Source organism: Phoca vitulina, unplaced genomic scaffold (genome assembly GCF_004348235.1).
Source record: "Phoca vitulina isolate PV1807 unplaced genomic scaffold, GSC_HSeal_1.0 scaffold26, whole genome shotgun sequence".
Classification (NCBI taxonomy): Eukaryota; Metazoa; Chordata; class Mammalia; order Carnivora; family Phocidae; genus Phoca; species Phoca vitulina.
In genome coordinates, this window is record NW_022589729.1 from 8,044,730 (window position 1) to 8,059,854 (window position 15,125).

At 34.0% G+C, this 15,125-nt stretch overlaps 1 protein-coding gene across 1 annotated transcript in view; it reads right to left on the reverse strand.

Moving 5' to 3' along the window:
* SPATA17 (spermatogenesis associated 17) overlaps window positions 1-15,125 on the reverse strand; it is a 173,754-nt gene that overhangs the window by 67,439 nt on the left and 91,190 nt on the right. Inside the window, exons 7-8 of the mRNA XM_032422499.1 lie at window positions 14,137-14,340; window positions 7,662-7,810 (exon numbers count right to left, since the gene is read on the reverse strand). Coding sequence (XP_032278390.1) covers window positions 7,662-7,810; window positions 14,137-14,340 — 353 coding nt within the window. The remainder of the gene's footprint in view (window positions 1-7,661; window positions 7,811-14,136; window positions 14,341-15,125) is intronic.

A 15,125-nucleotide genomic window follows, 5' to 3' on the forward strand; every position in this document is an offset into this window, starting at 1 on the left:
TCAAAAGAGGGTAATCATGCTTAACTGTGCCCTAGAGCACCCGCATGTTTAATACGATTTGCACAGTAACTACCTCTCCTATTACTGCTTGTTTGGAGTAGTCTGTGTTAATGGGGTTAGCTAATTTAGTATTTTAACTTAAAAAGGCTCTGCTGATTAATAAATGTTGCACACTGTGCTAGTAATTAAAATAAATGGAAGAGTTACAAATAAAAGTTGAATTGTTAAGAAAACATTATCTGAAAATATATGATAATCCCTATTTATCATAATACAATAACAGTTCAGAAAATATGCAAATTATAAAGGTCTAAGGTGTTTGAAAAATCTCAAAAGTCAAAAAAGTTTTGAGATGTGTTAAATTTCTTTATCACTACTCTTTAGTGAAAAATATAACCAGATCTTATGTCTATATACATTTTTTAATTTAAAAACTATTTAGATCTAGTTTCTGAACCTTTCCCATAACATTTTTCCAATGGTAACTGTCTATAAAATGATACTGACACTTAATTAGAAGCAATATTTAAAAGATTTAAAAATGACTAATCTATTTACCAAGCCTTCTGTCTAAGATAGGTTGCAAATCTGAGGGAATGAAGGCAGATACATAAGATTCATAGGTGCTGAATGTTTTTCACCAGTGCCAACAAATGGCAGAGCTAGTTCTGCTTTGCTACTAAATATGTATAGGATGTCTCCCATTTCACCTAATCTGAATAACAGAGGGTGACAGAACATGTCATCCCAGATAATGCCACTTTGGGAAAGGATTATTTTGAACTAAAAGCACTTGAAAAGAATAGGTACATGAAACATGATCTGAACTCCCCCACCCCTTTTTTTCCCCTAAAATCAGGAGATAACACGCCCATAGGATAGCTGACTTTCCTATATCAGGAGAAAAGAAATGTTCTTGTCACCAGAGATGAGGAGTCGAAGCCGAGAGAATTTTGTAAAACAGAACTTGTTAAGTAACTTTTTTATCTTCCTTTGGTCTCCCCACACATTTTATTTTCCTACAACTGTTTCTCATTGTTCAAGCTAATGTATAAGCACTTAGGACTTGCCACTAGTGGGTGTTCATTTCCTTATGGGGCTCCTGTGTCATGTAATACTTATATTTAATAAATGTGTGTGCTTTTTTCCTATTAATCTGTCTTATGTCAATATAATTCTCAGGCCCAGCTGAAGACCCTAAGGGGGTAGAGGGAAAGTTTTGCCTCTCCTACAATAACTCTCAGAAACTTAACACCTTTTATTTTTCAAAAAGATGTAGAAACAGCTTTTGAGTGGTCTGTACTCAGGTTCTGATGAAAGCCTATACAAGTTTAAAATATAATATCCTTATACTATGATTCAGTCATGAACTTCTCTTCATCGGGAGGCTCAAGCCGCAATCATATTTTTTTAATCCTCTAAGTGACCATACCTTAAACCTGCAGAAGAATCTCAAATCTTTAGGAATCCAAGGATTTCCCTCAAGTTTAGCTCAGGTTTATAATTAATCTAAACACCAAAGTCTGATCTAGCAAGGTAGTTCCTTAACTTGAAGAACAAGTTGTATTAGTCTTTTATTGCTGCTACACCACCACCACCAACTTAGTGGCTTGAAGAATACAAATGTATTATCTTAGAGTGCTGGAGGTCAGAGTCTGAAATGGGTCTCACTGGGCTAAAATCAGGGTGTTGGCAGGGCTGCATTCCTTCTGGAGTTTTGTTTTGTTTTGTTTTTAAAGATTTTATTTACTTATTTAAGGAAGAGAGAGAGAAAGAACATGAGCAGGGGGAGAGGCAGAGGGAGTAGCAGACTCCTCGCTGTGCAGGGAGCCTGATGTGGGGCTCGATCCCAGGACCCCAAGATCATGACCTGAGCCAAAAGCAGGTGCTTAACTGACTGAGCCACCCAGGCGCCCCTCCTTCTGGAGATTCTATGGGAGAATTCATTTCTTTACCTTTCCCAGCTGCTGGAGACTGACAGCATTCCTGGGTTGTAGCTGCTTACTCTGTACTCAAAGGCAACAAAGACGAGTTGTCTTTCCCACATCACATCACTCTGACCTTCGATGTAGTCAAATCTCTGCCTCCCTCTTCCACTTTTAAGGACCCTTGTGATTACATTGGGCCCACCCAGATCATCTAGGATAATCTCCCTCAGCTTTAAATTCTTAATGATATCTGCAAAGTCCTCTTCATCATGGAAGGTAACAACATATTCACAGGTTCCTGAGATGCGGTTGTAGACTCTGGGGTGGGGGCTGGGGGGAGCATTATTTTGCCTCCCAGAACACAGACTAGCACTGACTTCTACTGCAATGTCTTAAGTCCATTCCATTTTGGATCCAGTTATAGTCTGCATAATTATATTCTCTATACTAAGTCAGAATGTTTACAATTAACAGAGGGTATTAACATATAGGACCTTAGCCCCTCTCGTGAGACTTTAAGTGAAGCCCATATCAGCCTATACCACCTGACTTATCATCACCCACTCCATTGCATCTCTGCCACCTGATGGGTAAGTTAGACATTTACTTGGATAGCTCTTGGATGGCATGGCCTTCCACTTCTTCCACCTCTTAATAACAATGATTTCTTTCTCCACTTCATCTGGGCAACTTGCATGGTTCCATTTTACATCTAAAAATATTCTTTGAAATGCTCTTTGGAAAAAATCTAAAACACATATGTGTTGTTGTTTCCATTTTGTTAAAAAGTAAAAATAATCCTTTTTTATGTTTTTAAGTGAATTTCAGATCGAGTAAATCATGGGAGTTAGAAAATTCCTCAATGGAAGCAGAAGAGAACATGGGATACAAAGAGGATGAAAGCACCTCAGTACCTCTGGAGCACAGAGTTTCTTAAGAAATGTGGCAGATTGGCTAGAGAAACAAGCCTAGACCCCATCCTGAAGGACCTTGTGTCTTGTGACAAAGAATTAAAATTTATCCTAGAGTTGATAAGAAGCCATTAAAAAGTATTTTGTCTGAATAACAGCTTGCTTAAATTTCTCTAGTATTGTGGTAAATGCACCGAATGGGAATAAGACTGGGCAGACCAGATAGGCTTTTTATAGCAATTAAAAGAAGAACTTATAAGTACCTAAATTAAATCAGAATTAGGAAGAGACTGAATTTGAGAGATACTTAAAAGGTAGACCAGACAGGATTTGAGGACCAAGAGAATGCTGGAGAAGGATAACAGTGTAACTTATAGGTCCCTACCTTGGGCAAAAAGTTGGTGTTAACAATTCACATTCAAGATAAGAAGCAGCAGGCCAATGTGGGATACACTGAGTTGGGAACATCTGGTGGAGAAGTAAATAAAGATGGCAGTTGAAAATATAAATCTGAAATGTAAGAGTGAGATCTTAGAGATTTACAGTGGGAAGCACTGGCATAGAGGTGGGAGTTGGTCTCTCAATCAGAAGCAATCACTCACACATTACATAGAGAAGGAGAAGGTAAAGAAAAGAGTTGAGTATTGAGTCCTGCCATCACCTTAGCTCTATTCCACCACCTCTCACCAAAGTACTGCAATATTCTCCTCATGGTTTTCCTTCCCTCCAACACACTTCTTTTCAAATACAATTGTCCCACAATCAACAAATACAGATTCTATGACATCCTTTTACTCCAAAACCTTAAATAATTCTTCATTGTCTACACATAAACCCTCCAATCCTTGGCCTTGAAGCCTTGCCCACTCTTTCTTTCTCACACATGAAAATTAGCTTCTGTCAAATTGGTCTTCTCATTGTTCTGTGAACTTTTTCTACTGTCATTTGTTTTTTTTCATACCGTCAATCTGCTTTTATCTTTTCTTTATCAAATCTAAACCATCTTTCACAGAACCAATTCAGTTCCTTTTCTTTGAAGAACACCTTCCTAGACCAGCAGAGACCAGAGCAAATGCTACATTAAAAAAAAAAAAAAAAAAATCATGACACTTACTGTCTTTAATACACACTTGATGATTTTCAAGTGCTTATCTATGGCAATTCTTACTCAGAATTTCATTAAGTTTTCTGATTTGGTTTAAAGCTAGAAGCACAGAAGTTCCATGAGAACAGAGAATTTGTCTATTTTATTCACTGCTAAATCCCAAGAGCCTAGAACTATTCCAGACATGCAAGCATTTGTTAAATCAAAAAACACCTCTGTATATTTCTCACAATATCTAGCTGAGAGCTTTTCACATAAAAGTTACTCAGCAATTATTTACTAATTGCTTATTTAATTTCCTGGTTTCATAAAGATAGACATATGAATAAGAAAAATAATTTTAAGAAAAAACGAAACTGGAATAAGTTTCTTTAGGAGAAAGAATAAAGCTCTAAAATGCTTCCAAAAAACCCTGTGTAATCCATACTCAATGTGTAAAATATTGTTCTGCTTCCTATGTTTTTTTTTTTTTTAATTTTATTATGTTATGTTAGTCACCATACAATACATCATTGGTTTTTGATGTGGTGATCCACGATCCATTGTTTTCATATAACACCCTATGCTTATTTTGAAGAACATAAAACAATGTGACCTTATTTGGAAATAGGACTGTTGCAGATGTAACAAGATGAGGTCATACTGAAGTAAGACAGGCCCCTAATGTAGATAGGACCCTCTGCATTAAAAAATTATGCATCTCTGTGGTAAAGGAATACCTTTTTCCTAATTCCTATCACAGAACAAAACCTAAATTTCTAACATTTCTTCTGCCTCACAAGATACAATTACATTACACAGTATATGAAAACCAAAATGGTTTTAGAAGAAGCTACAAAATATCACTGTTTCAATTCTCAAAAAAACTGAATTATCCATAGGCTAGTTGCTAAAACCAATTGTTTAGCCCCCTTGCTAAAAACATGGTAGATTCAAATCTATAAGTAATTTCTTGAGTATTCCCAGCTGGATTTGTTCCTGATTGGTTGATAATCTTAGAAGCATTTTCCATCTGAAAGCTTCAGGGTAAAAGGTCATCCGCATGGTATCCATAGAGGTTGAAGATATTTACAAGTATTCCATGGAAAGTACAAATGGAGCACCTTTCTTTGAGGATAATATTGATATCTCATCCTTCCAGGCTTATCAAGGAAGATACTATGAAAAGATACTTCAGTATATTTGATACACAGTCATTTCCATAGAAATATTAATGTGGTCAATTATTTGAGCAATTAATCTTGTTATTTCATAAATAACAAGATTTGCATCATTGAAAACAAAAATAATTCTGAGTAATATAACTCTTTAGATATTCATCACTAAATTGCATATTTTGCTTGACTAAGTCTGAGCAGCATTAATCTTCTATAATCTCTTTGGTAAAACAAATCTACCTCCCCAAAACCAATTGGAAATAAATGTTTTTTGTTTTCTTATTCATCATACATTGGGTGACTGTTAATTATTGAAAGAAGGTACGGAATACTCTATAGCTAATTATTTCATGTCAAGTAATTGCTATGAAATAAAAAATTTCTAAAAATTACTTGAGATGCATGCCAATTTTATCTTTCATCTGAGTTTGTGTGAAAATTTTTATTTTTAAAGAGACTTTTCAGAAATGCATGATTAAAATAAGGCACATTATATATCCCTCTTGACTTGTCAAATGATCCAAAATCCACTGTGCTGGATGAGAGGTAATTCTAGTTTCTTTATATAACAAAACATACTTTGCAATGTATTTTGGAATTATCATTATGTAACATTTATAATATGATGAGTAGTTCATATTATAAATTATGTAAAAATAAGTTTATATGTTGTTGACTATTATATAATAATTTATAACAATATTTTATATTATAATTATTATAAAATTATAATAATTTATATTAGAATAATATAATTATCTTATTATTTAGAATATTTATAATATTAAAGAATTATTATAAGACACAATACAAAGATAATTACAGGATATATATATATTTTGGGGGGGGTTATTGTTATGTTAATCACCATACATTACATCATTAGTTTTAGATGTAGTGTTCCATGATTCATTATTTGTGCATAACACCCAGTGCTCCATGCAGAATGTGCCCTCTTTAATACCCATCACCAGGCTAACCCATCCTCCCACCCCCCTCCCCTCTAGAACCCTCAGTTTGTTTTTCAGAGTCCATCGTCTCTCATGGTTCGTCTCCCCCTCTGATTTCCCCCCCTTCATTCTTCCCCTCCTGCTATCTTCTTCTTTTTTTTTTTTCTTAACATATATTGCATTATTTGTTTCAGAGGTACAAATCTGAGATTCAACAGTCTTGCACAATTCACAGCACCTACCAGAGCACATACCCTCCCCAGTGTCTATCACCCAGTCACCCCATCCCTCCCACCTCACCCACCACTCCAGCAACCCTCAGTTTGTTTCCTGAGATTAAGAATTCCTCATATCAGTGAGGTCATATGATACATGTCTTTCTCTTTTTGACTTATTTCGCTAAGCATAATACCCTCCAGTTCCATCCACGTCATTGCAAATGGCAAGATCTCATTCCTTTTGATGGCTGCATAATATTCCATTGTATATATATACCACATCTTCTTTATCCATTCATCTGTCGATGGACATCTTGGCTCTTTCCACAGTTTGGCTATTGTGGACATTGCTAATTACAGGATATATTATAGGACAATAATAATAACTTTTAAAAAGCCATTCTAGATTTTAAGTAGTCTGTTTACAAATTACATAAAACTATATTGATGACAAATGCCTTAAGAGAGAGGAAGTGCTTTGGAGAAAGATCTATGAATTGAGACCCAAATCAGTGAGGCTAATAAAATAATTGCATATGCTCTTAGAATTTCCTTTATCTTTTTCAGTCATCTTCCTCAGTAGTAAAGACACTAACCTCCTACATTGCACCTGATTTATTAAATGTATATCAATGTTTCCAATTAAATTTATTCCACATTAAGAGAAATGTTTTTGTTCTACTGGATCTTATTTTAGAATCATCATAGGCTTTCACCAGATAATTAAGGTAATTATTTTCATATATGCATGGACAGTAGTCACTTATCCCCTTGAAATGCCATTCATTTTCTTTTACTTTGAGTAGTTACATACACACACATATATATATACACATTTATATATATTTATATGCATATATAAATATATATTACACATATATGCACATTTATATATAAACATATACACATTTATATTTATATAATATATACACATTTACATAAATTTATACATTAATATAATTTATAATATATACACATTTATATAAATGTAAAACATTCTAAATGTGTATATATTATATAAATACATCTATATAATATATTATAAATTATAATATATCATAAATAATATAACATATTTATTTATATAATATAAAATTATATAAATTTATATATTATATAATATAAATGTATATATTTATATAAATGTGTACATATGTCTGTGTATTTATATATATAAATGTGTATATATGTGTATATAATAATATATAATAAATATATATATAAGTATGTAGCATATTTGCATATTGAAAAATGGTTGCTTCTCAATAGGTTGCTTCTGAATACCTTTTCTCACAAATAAAAGATTCTCCACAATATCAGGAAATACAAAATGTTCAATCACTTAAGGCACCACACATACTACAGCTATTTTTTTTTAAGCTAAGAACTCACATATTGTCATTTACATTTCGCATCCATGCCTGTCTTCTGACTTCCTCTCTGGCCGCCTTTAACTCACTGGTTGGATCTGCTACCCGCAGTGTTGGCTCCAAGGGCTTGTAGCGCTGTTCTAACACTTCAGTGATATCACGGAATGGTCCCTGACAAGAAAGAACGAGGAAATATTTTATCATGGAAGACTTTTTGTCATATTATTGATGATTAAGGATGCTGAATATCTACAAAGTATACCAAGTTTACCAAATTATTTTTAAAGAACAAGCTGTTCTCTTAATTAGAAAATACACAGAATGTCACATCTTCAAAAAACGCTCACACAAGTTGAAGTGATTATATTAAAATATTTTAAATTAGCCAAAATTTTCCCTACTTACATCAAAAGATTTTTTACGCTAAAACTGTTAAATTTGTAGTTATGTTACTTTGTTTTCTAGTTTTAAAAAAACATATTTCTTCTGATATAACTTAAAAAGAATTCTCTCCCTTTTTAAGTAAAGATATTAGAAAAGGTTCTGAGCATTGCTTTCAAAAAGCCTTCCTATCAATAGAAATAGGATAGCAAGTTTTTTTTCATTAAAATAAAGCTTTTAAGTGAATGCCACATCCTATATTTAACTGGTAACCCTCCAAAAACAGAGAGCCATAATTGTAATTAATTTAAGTGTTCTTCAGTAAAAATTCTAAGTTCTATTGCATAATAACTCTGACACAAAAGCAACCATCTAGTGACACAAATACATAGCCGAGGAAAGCCCATAAGCTGCAACAGGGAAAAGTGTTTTATAAGATATCCTACCTTTAAATTAGTAGTTACTTATACTAATTACTAGAATCCACTGGTTGTCTAATTAGTATCATATTAAACAATACAAATCAGAGGTGGCTCCGGATTTTACTATGTCATTAATTACATACTGCTTTTTTTCCCACCACTATTGTTGTATAAGACAGAAGTGATATAAAATGGACAAAGATTCCTAATCATATTCCTTATCCTTAAAGATCTCTTCTTTAAATAGGTTATCACTAACAAGACACAGCTGGAGTTACTGCAAGCACTGACTGAAGACTGTGGGGCTAATAAAAAGAAATGATTCACGCCTCATTTATGTTCACTTATGTTTTACATTAATAGAAACCAATAATAGGAACCAGTTACCATAAAAGTCATGGACCGTAAATAACACAAATGGCAAATAAGTATCATCTAGTACTTTTCACAGCTGGACAGGAGGATTGCTATATTTGAAAGTAGTTAATGGATTTTTATTGGAACTTTACTTTTTAAAGATACAGTAACATGATTCCAAGTTCACTATTAAGAAATCAAATGGGGATTTATTATTTTTTTTCAGATTCTTAATGTTTTACTTCGAGAAATTTTATGGTTTAAAAATTAATGCATGGTTGTATTATCAGGGGAAAATTACTTCTTTAGACCTTTTTCCTTATATGTAAAATGGAATAATAATTATCTCACAAAAGTGCTCTTAAGATGTATAAGACAATGTAAGTAACACTCTTAGCAGTGTACTGAGAACATACTAAACATTCACAAATGATACCCCTGGCTTTATTTTCATTATTAGTTTCAAGAGAAGTTTGGAGAAGGTTTTGAACAATAGAGGAATCAAATATATAAGGAAATGCACAAGGCTAGGGCTTTGAAGGGACCAGCATTCACAAGGAGGAATGGTCTTCTAAGTGGCCAAACTCTACCTTCTAAACTTTGTTGGTGTATCAACATAAAACATACCCATTTGTAAGACTTACCCCACTACTTGTTCTGGAACTTACTATTTCCAAAGAGACTAGGAAATGAAAAAGGAGGAGCCCAACTCAAGCAGCAAAATTTAGAATAAGAATAGACCCAGTCTTCCTAATGGGTTCAATATTTTTGTGACCCTAATCCTCCCGTAATCACATTCATCTCTCTATATCTATCAGTGCCTGGTCCATACATTTATATCTTAGACAAGTGTCCAAGACATTTCGACAAGTGTCTTGCCTTTGAGCTCAACGGAACTTCTCCCTGGTTAGCAAATGCCATACACCGTCAAACTTCTCCTATGCCAAAGCTTCTGTTAATTTGTATTTCTGTTGATAGACTGCCTTTCAGATCTCAAGTGATCACTAATATTGATCATATGTGGAGTGACATAGGGCCTCAGATTTTGGGCATAGCTTCAAACTTCGGAACTGCTCATTGTACTCATTTCCAAATATTAAACCCTATAATGCCTAGGCTCAACCTGAATCTACAAGTCTCCTTTGACTCTTAGCTATAGTTTTCCAAAGTTTGACTTTATTTGCATCCAAACAAATCCTAATTATGAGGGTCAAATATATTTATGTTCTTCTATATCTTTAACAACCCATGTTACTTTATAGTCATCTTGTATTTTTTAAAATTTTCTCAAAGCTGAAATAATAATGAAGTTATGTTTTAAACTCCCAGGATTGTCTCATACACTTGAGAAATTTACCTCCCAAGTACAGACAGACCATCAGAGTATAAATATTACCATCTGTAATATAGCATATATAATCTTAGATATCCCTAATGATGTATATACCTTTCATATTATTAGGTAACATATAGTAAATGTGGTTCAGTCCAATAAAACCACAACATTAAAAATCCCATTCTGTGAAAACAAGAATGGAAAGAAGGAAAAAAAGAAGAAAAGGAAGTGAGAAAAGAGGAAGCCAAAGGAAGCTGAGAGAGAAGAAGATGGGATGAAACAATGGGTTGAGGAAGAATGGGAAGGAAGGAAGGAAAAAAAAAGGAAAGAAAGGAAGAAAAAGAAGATTAAAATGGTGCAGAGTGGAGGGAGGAGGACCAGGGATAGGAATGAAGGAGACAGGGAAAGAAGAAAAGAGAAAAAGAACAAGGGAAGAGAGAAAAAGGAAGAAAGAAGGGAGCAGAAAAGGAAAAGAAAATTAACAAGGATCATTATTTTGTGGTATGCTAGATAAAGGTAATTTATGAGTGTATATGTGTATGTACACACATGTATGTATATCTATCTGCAAATATCTGCATATGTATACACACATATACATATATAAAATCTTCCATATACACGTATATTCCATATATATATATATACACATGTATATCATTATATGAATGTATGTAATATTTTCTATGTGTTTTCATATATATATATATATATACTATTGTGGTATAATAAGAAATACATATCTGATGGTTTTTGTCCCTGATTCCTGGCATAGAGCTCCTAAAATGCTTGGAATTTCCTGAGTGATGGGGTGACTTTGTTATCGATAAATAAGGTTACACCTGAGATTATGCTAATGAGGTGATTCAGGTTGGGTCCCTAGTAGCCTCTTGATCAAACTGGTCACCAGAAAGACCAAATGATTAGAAGGTTTAAATTTCCAGCCCCTGCTTCTGATCTCCAGGGAAAGGTAATGGAGTTCCAGACTGTGCTTTATAAAAACTCTTACACAAGGAGATTCGATGAGCTTCTCAACTGGCACACACATCTATGTGCTGGGAGAGAGGTGCATCCCAGCTCCATGAGAACAGAAGCCTGTGCACTCTGGACCCTTTCAGACCTCACCCCATGTTCCGCTTCACCTGGCTGTTTATTTGTATCCTTTATAATAAAGCAGCAAATATAAATAAATTGTCTTCCTGAGTTCTGTGAACTGTTCTAGCAAATTATCAAACCTTAGGATGGGGTCATGGGACCCCTCAATTTATAGCCAGCTCAGTAAGAAGTACAGGAGACCCAGAAATTGCTACCAGTATGAGAAGTGAAGAACAATTTTGTGGGCCTTGAGCTGCGGAGTCTGCACCAACTCCTGGTAGTTAGTGTTAGAACTGGCTTGAATCGTTGGACACCAAATAGTATTCAGAGAATCAGAGAATTAGTTGTTGGTGTTGGAAAACACCTCGATCACATATATATATTTTCCCACATATATTTATATACTTACTGTATTTATTTACTATATTTATTATATAAATATATAGGTATACATCTTCCATACAAATACATATAACCATTTTTACATGTATATTATATATGTATAAAAATTGTCCACATATATTATTCACATATACCTTGTATATAGCTATATGTATATGTCTTCCATATGTATTCCATAAATACTAAATACATATATGTATAAATAGAATGCTATGGGGGGGAAGCCATGTAAGGTACTAAAAGGGTTATATTGAGAAAAGTACATTAATAAAGATGAAGAGTGAATACAAACTAGTATAAAATAAGCCATATTATAAAAGCATAAAAAAGCAAAGCAAAGCAGTAAAGTTAATGTGAAATATAAGTATTATAAAACTCATATAAAATGGTATTAAATGTGTATGGTTAACGTTGTGAATATTATACAGTGTGGCAGTTTGGTCTGGATGACTTCTAGAGTGTTTCCAATTCAGATACATTTACATACCTATATTTTATCAATACCATATCATTTTTACATTTCCTAAGAAGTTGCATTCAGAATTACTCTATGAATCCCATGTATTACCAATAACTATCTCATTGAATAGCATAAAATATGGATTATTAAGTATTCAAATATACAACGTTATGTCTGACACCTTAGCAATCACTGAACACTTAATACACAAGCAATGGAGTTACCAAATTATCTTCTTTATAGAATAATAAATTGAATTGCTCATTCTGATGGTATCATGTAAAATCATTACTCAGATCAACCGAAATAGTAATATGCATAATTCAAATGGTAAAAATTCAGTTACTTAGAATATAAAATTTATTTTATATTTGTTTTAAAAACTATTTTAAATGCCTTTATTAGAATATTGGTATAACCTATATTTTGAAAAGATTAATGAAACCATACTCTGAAGATATGTTCCAAAATAAACTGAAAATTTTCCAAATTATCTCTTTTGTCCCCTTGCTCAACTCTCCCCTCCCTGCCACTTTATTTCAGAAAGAGGGAGCACTCTCAGCTTCTATGTTTTCTTGTATAGATTTTTTTTTTTTACAGCTCTTTCTATAATATAGTATAAGCCATCAGTTAATAGTATTTTTTAAAATTAGTATTAATTATCAATTAGTAATTTTAAGAGAGCGAAAAAAAGCACAAATAAAGGGAATTACAGAAAGTGAATACATAACATCACAAATAATTACAGAAAGTGAATACATAACATCACAAATAATTACAGCAAAGTGGGAAAGTGCTTTATGGCACAGATGAGGTTGTCCTCTAGCAAGCTGATGAAATGGTTGGGGGTGTGAAAAGCAGTCTCTAAGATGACCTCCAACAATCCTACTTTCTGGGATTCAAACCCTTGTGTGGACTGGACTTACTCACTTGTGAAAAATGAAATATGGCAGAATGGGAGGTCACTTGTGGCATGAGGTCATAAAAAGGCTGTGGCTTTGCTTTGAGGAGTCTCTCACTCTCTGTCAGATCACTCTCCTGTGGGAAGCCAGCTGCCAGTGAGGCAGCTCTACAGACGGCCACGGTGAGGGACTGAGATACGAAAACAAGCAACCAGATGAGTGACCCTAGAAGGGGATCTCCTCATCCTCCTGCTCTTCCCTACAGCTGAGTTTCCACATGAAATCACAGCATTGTCTGGCACCTTGCCTGCAACTTCATGGCAGATCTTGAGTCAGAGGCACTCACCTAAGCTGGACCTACAACACTGACCCACAGAAACTGTGAGAGAAGAAACGTGGGTTGGTTTAAGCCATCAGGTTTTCAAGTTATTTATTACATAGCAAAAGATACACAGAGGAAGGCCTGTGTAGGGAACTACTAGGTGGGAGTTCTGGGAATCTGGCCATGTGAACCCAAATCAACCCAATTCTAGGTTGATGCCCCTTGGTGGCAGTTGTCTACTCCAGATTAAATATCGATGGGGATGATCAATGGGGCCTTTGGGACAGTGATGATCTTCACCCAACACATCCCACTCCACCCCATAGCCTTAGGAAATCATTTGCCAGTCCAGGTCTATAGCAACCCACAGGGAAGACTTTTTTGTCTCTGCCCGAGTCTTGCATTGTTTTGGGTCCTCTGTAATTCTCTCAACTTATACTTTTAAATTATGTTTACAACTGTATATAGATATGAATCATCAGATGAGAAGTTAAATAAAGTTGATAACACATCATATTTTTCTAGCAATATGTTATAACAAGTACCGTTATAACAATGTTTTTAAAGAAAAAGGCTAGATCCTAGCCAAAAATCTTAAGCGTTAACTTCATATTTGAAATAATAAAATTCAGTACCATAGAATTATTTGATTACTTCCCTCAAACATATTTTAAACATAATTTATGTTTATTATTTAAAATTGGATTCCATAAAAAATAATTTTCCTTTCTTGTCACAAAGACAAAACAACAGTAACTTTTTTTAAAAAACAGCAAGAATAGAATCATTGACAGAATTCTTATACAGGACTAATGAGTACCTGACATTGTTTCCTATCAATGGGTGGCAGAATTTCAGATCGAGGAAAGGAACGGGCACTCGTACAAGCTAGCCAATTGCTAAGGCTGATGCAGCGCTTCTGCTTAACTTTAGACCTTTGGTATGTTAAAGGCTTTGCCTTTTGTAACCGCAATTCCCAGGGATCAGGATCTTTTCTGAATGGTGAATTGTATATACCTGGAATCTAAAGAAAAAGAACATAATTTTTATTTTTAACTTTAACTTTTCACATGAAATAAAAGGAAGACGAAGTTGTATCATAAAAATTTTCATATGTTTAAGGACTATTTTTAAGTAGAACTCTAGTTCTTAACTAGAGGCTGGCTTTAAATTCATCTAAGGAGATTACAAAATACTCACTTTGTCTACACTCCAGACCAACAATTTCAGAATCATTCATAGTTAAAGACCAAAAATGTTAAAAATCACTGAGCTATAGCTTCTACCTGGCATATATGGCATATTTTATATAACCATATTTTAGAAAAAATTACAGAAGGACCTTAAGTCATTCTTTCTGTTAACTATGCATATGTGTATTTAATCACATCCATAAGTCATACATTCACTCACACAAACTCAAATATGCAATGCTTGAACCAGTTTCAGGCACAAAATACGCACTCAATAAATACTTGATTGCTTTAACGATTATGCATTATTAAACCCATATATTTTTCCTAAAATGTGCTTTTCTCTTATGCCACCATTATATGCAGAAATTTTTCTGGTCACTATATTTATTGATGGAATCAGCAGTTCTAAAGTATTATGATTACCCAAGATCCTTATCTTTGAAAAACTATCTTAGAAAATTTTATATTTTCTTGTGGCATGATCTCAGGGTCTTGGGATTGAGTCCCACATCGGGCTCCCTGCTCAGCAGGGAGTCTGATTCTCTCTCTCCCCCCCCCCACCCCTCCCCCCTTGCTCATGTTCTCTCTCGCTCTTGCTCTCTCTCAAATAAAT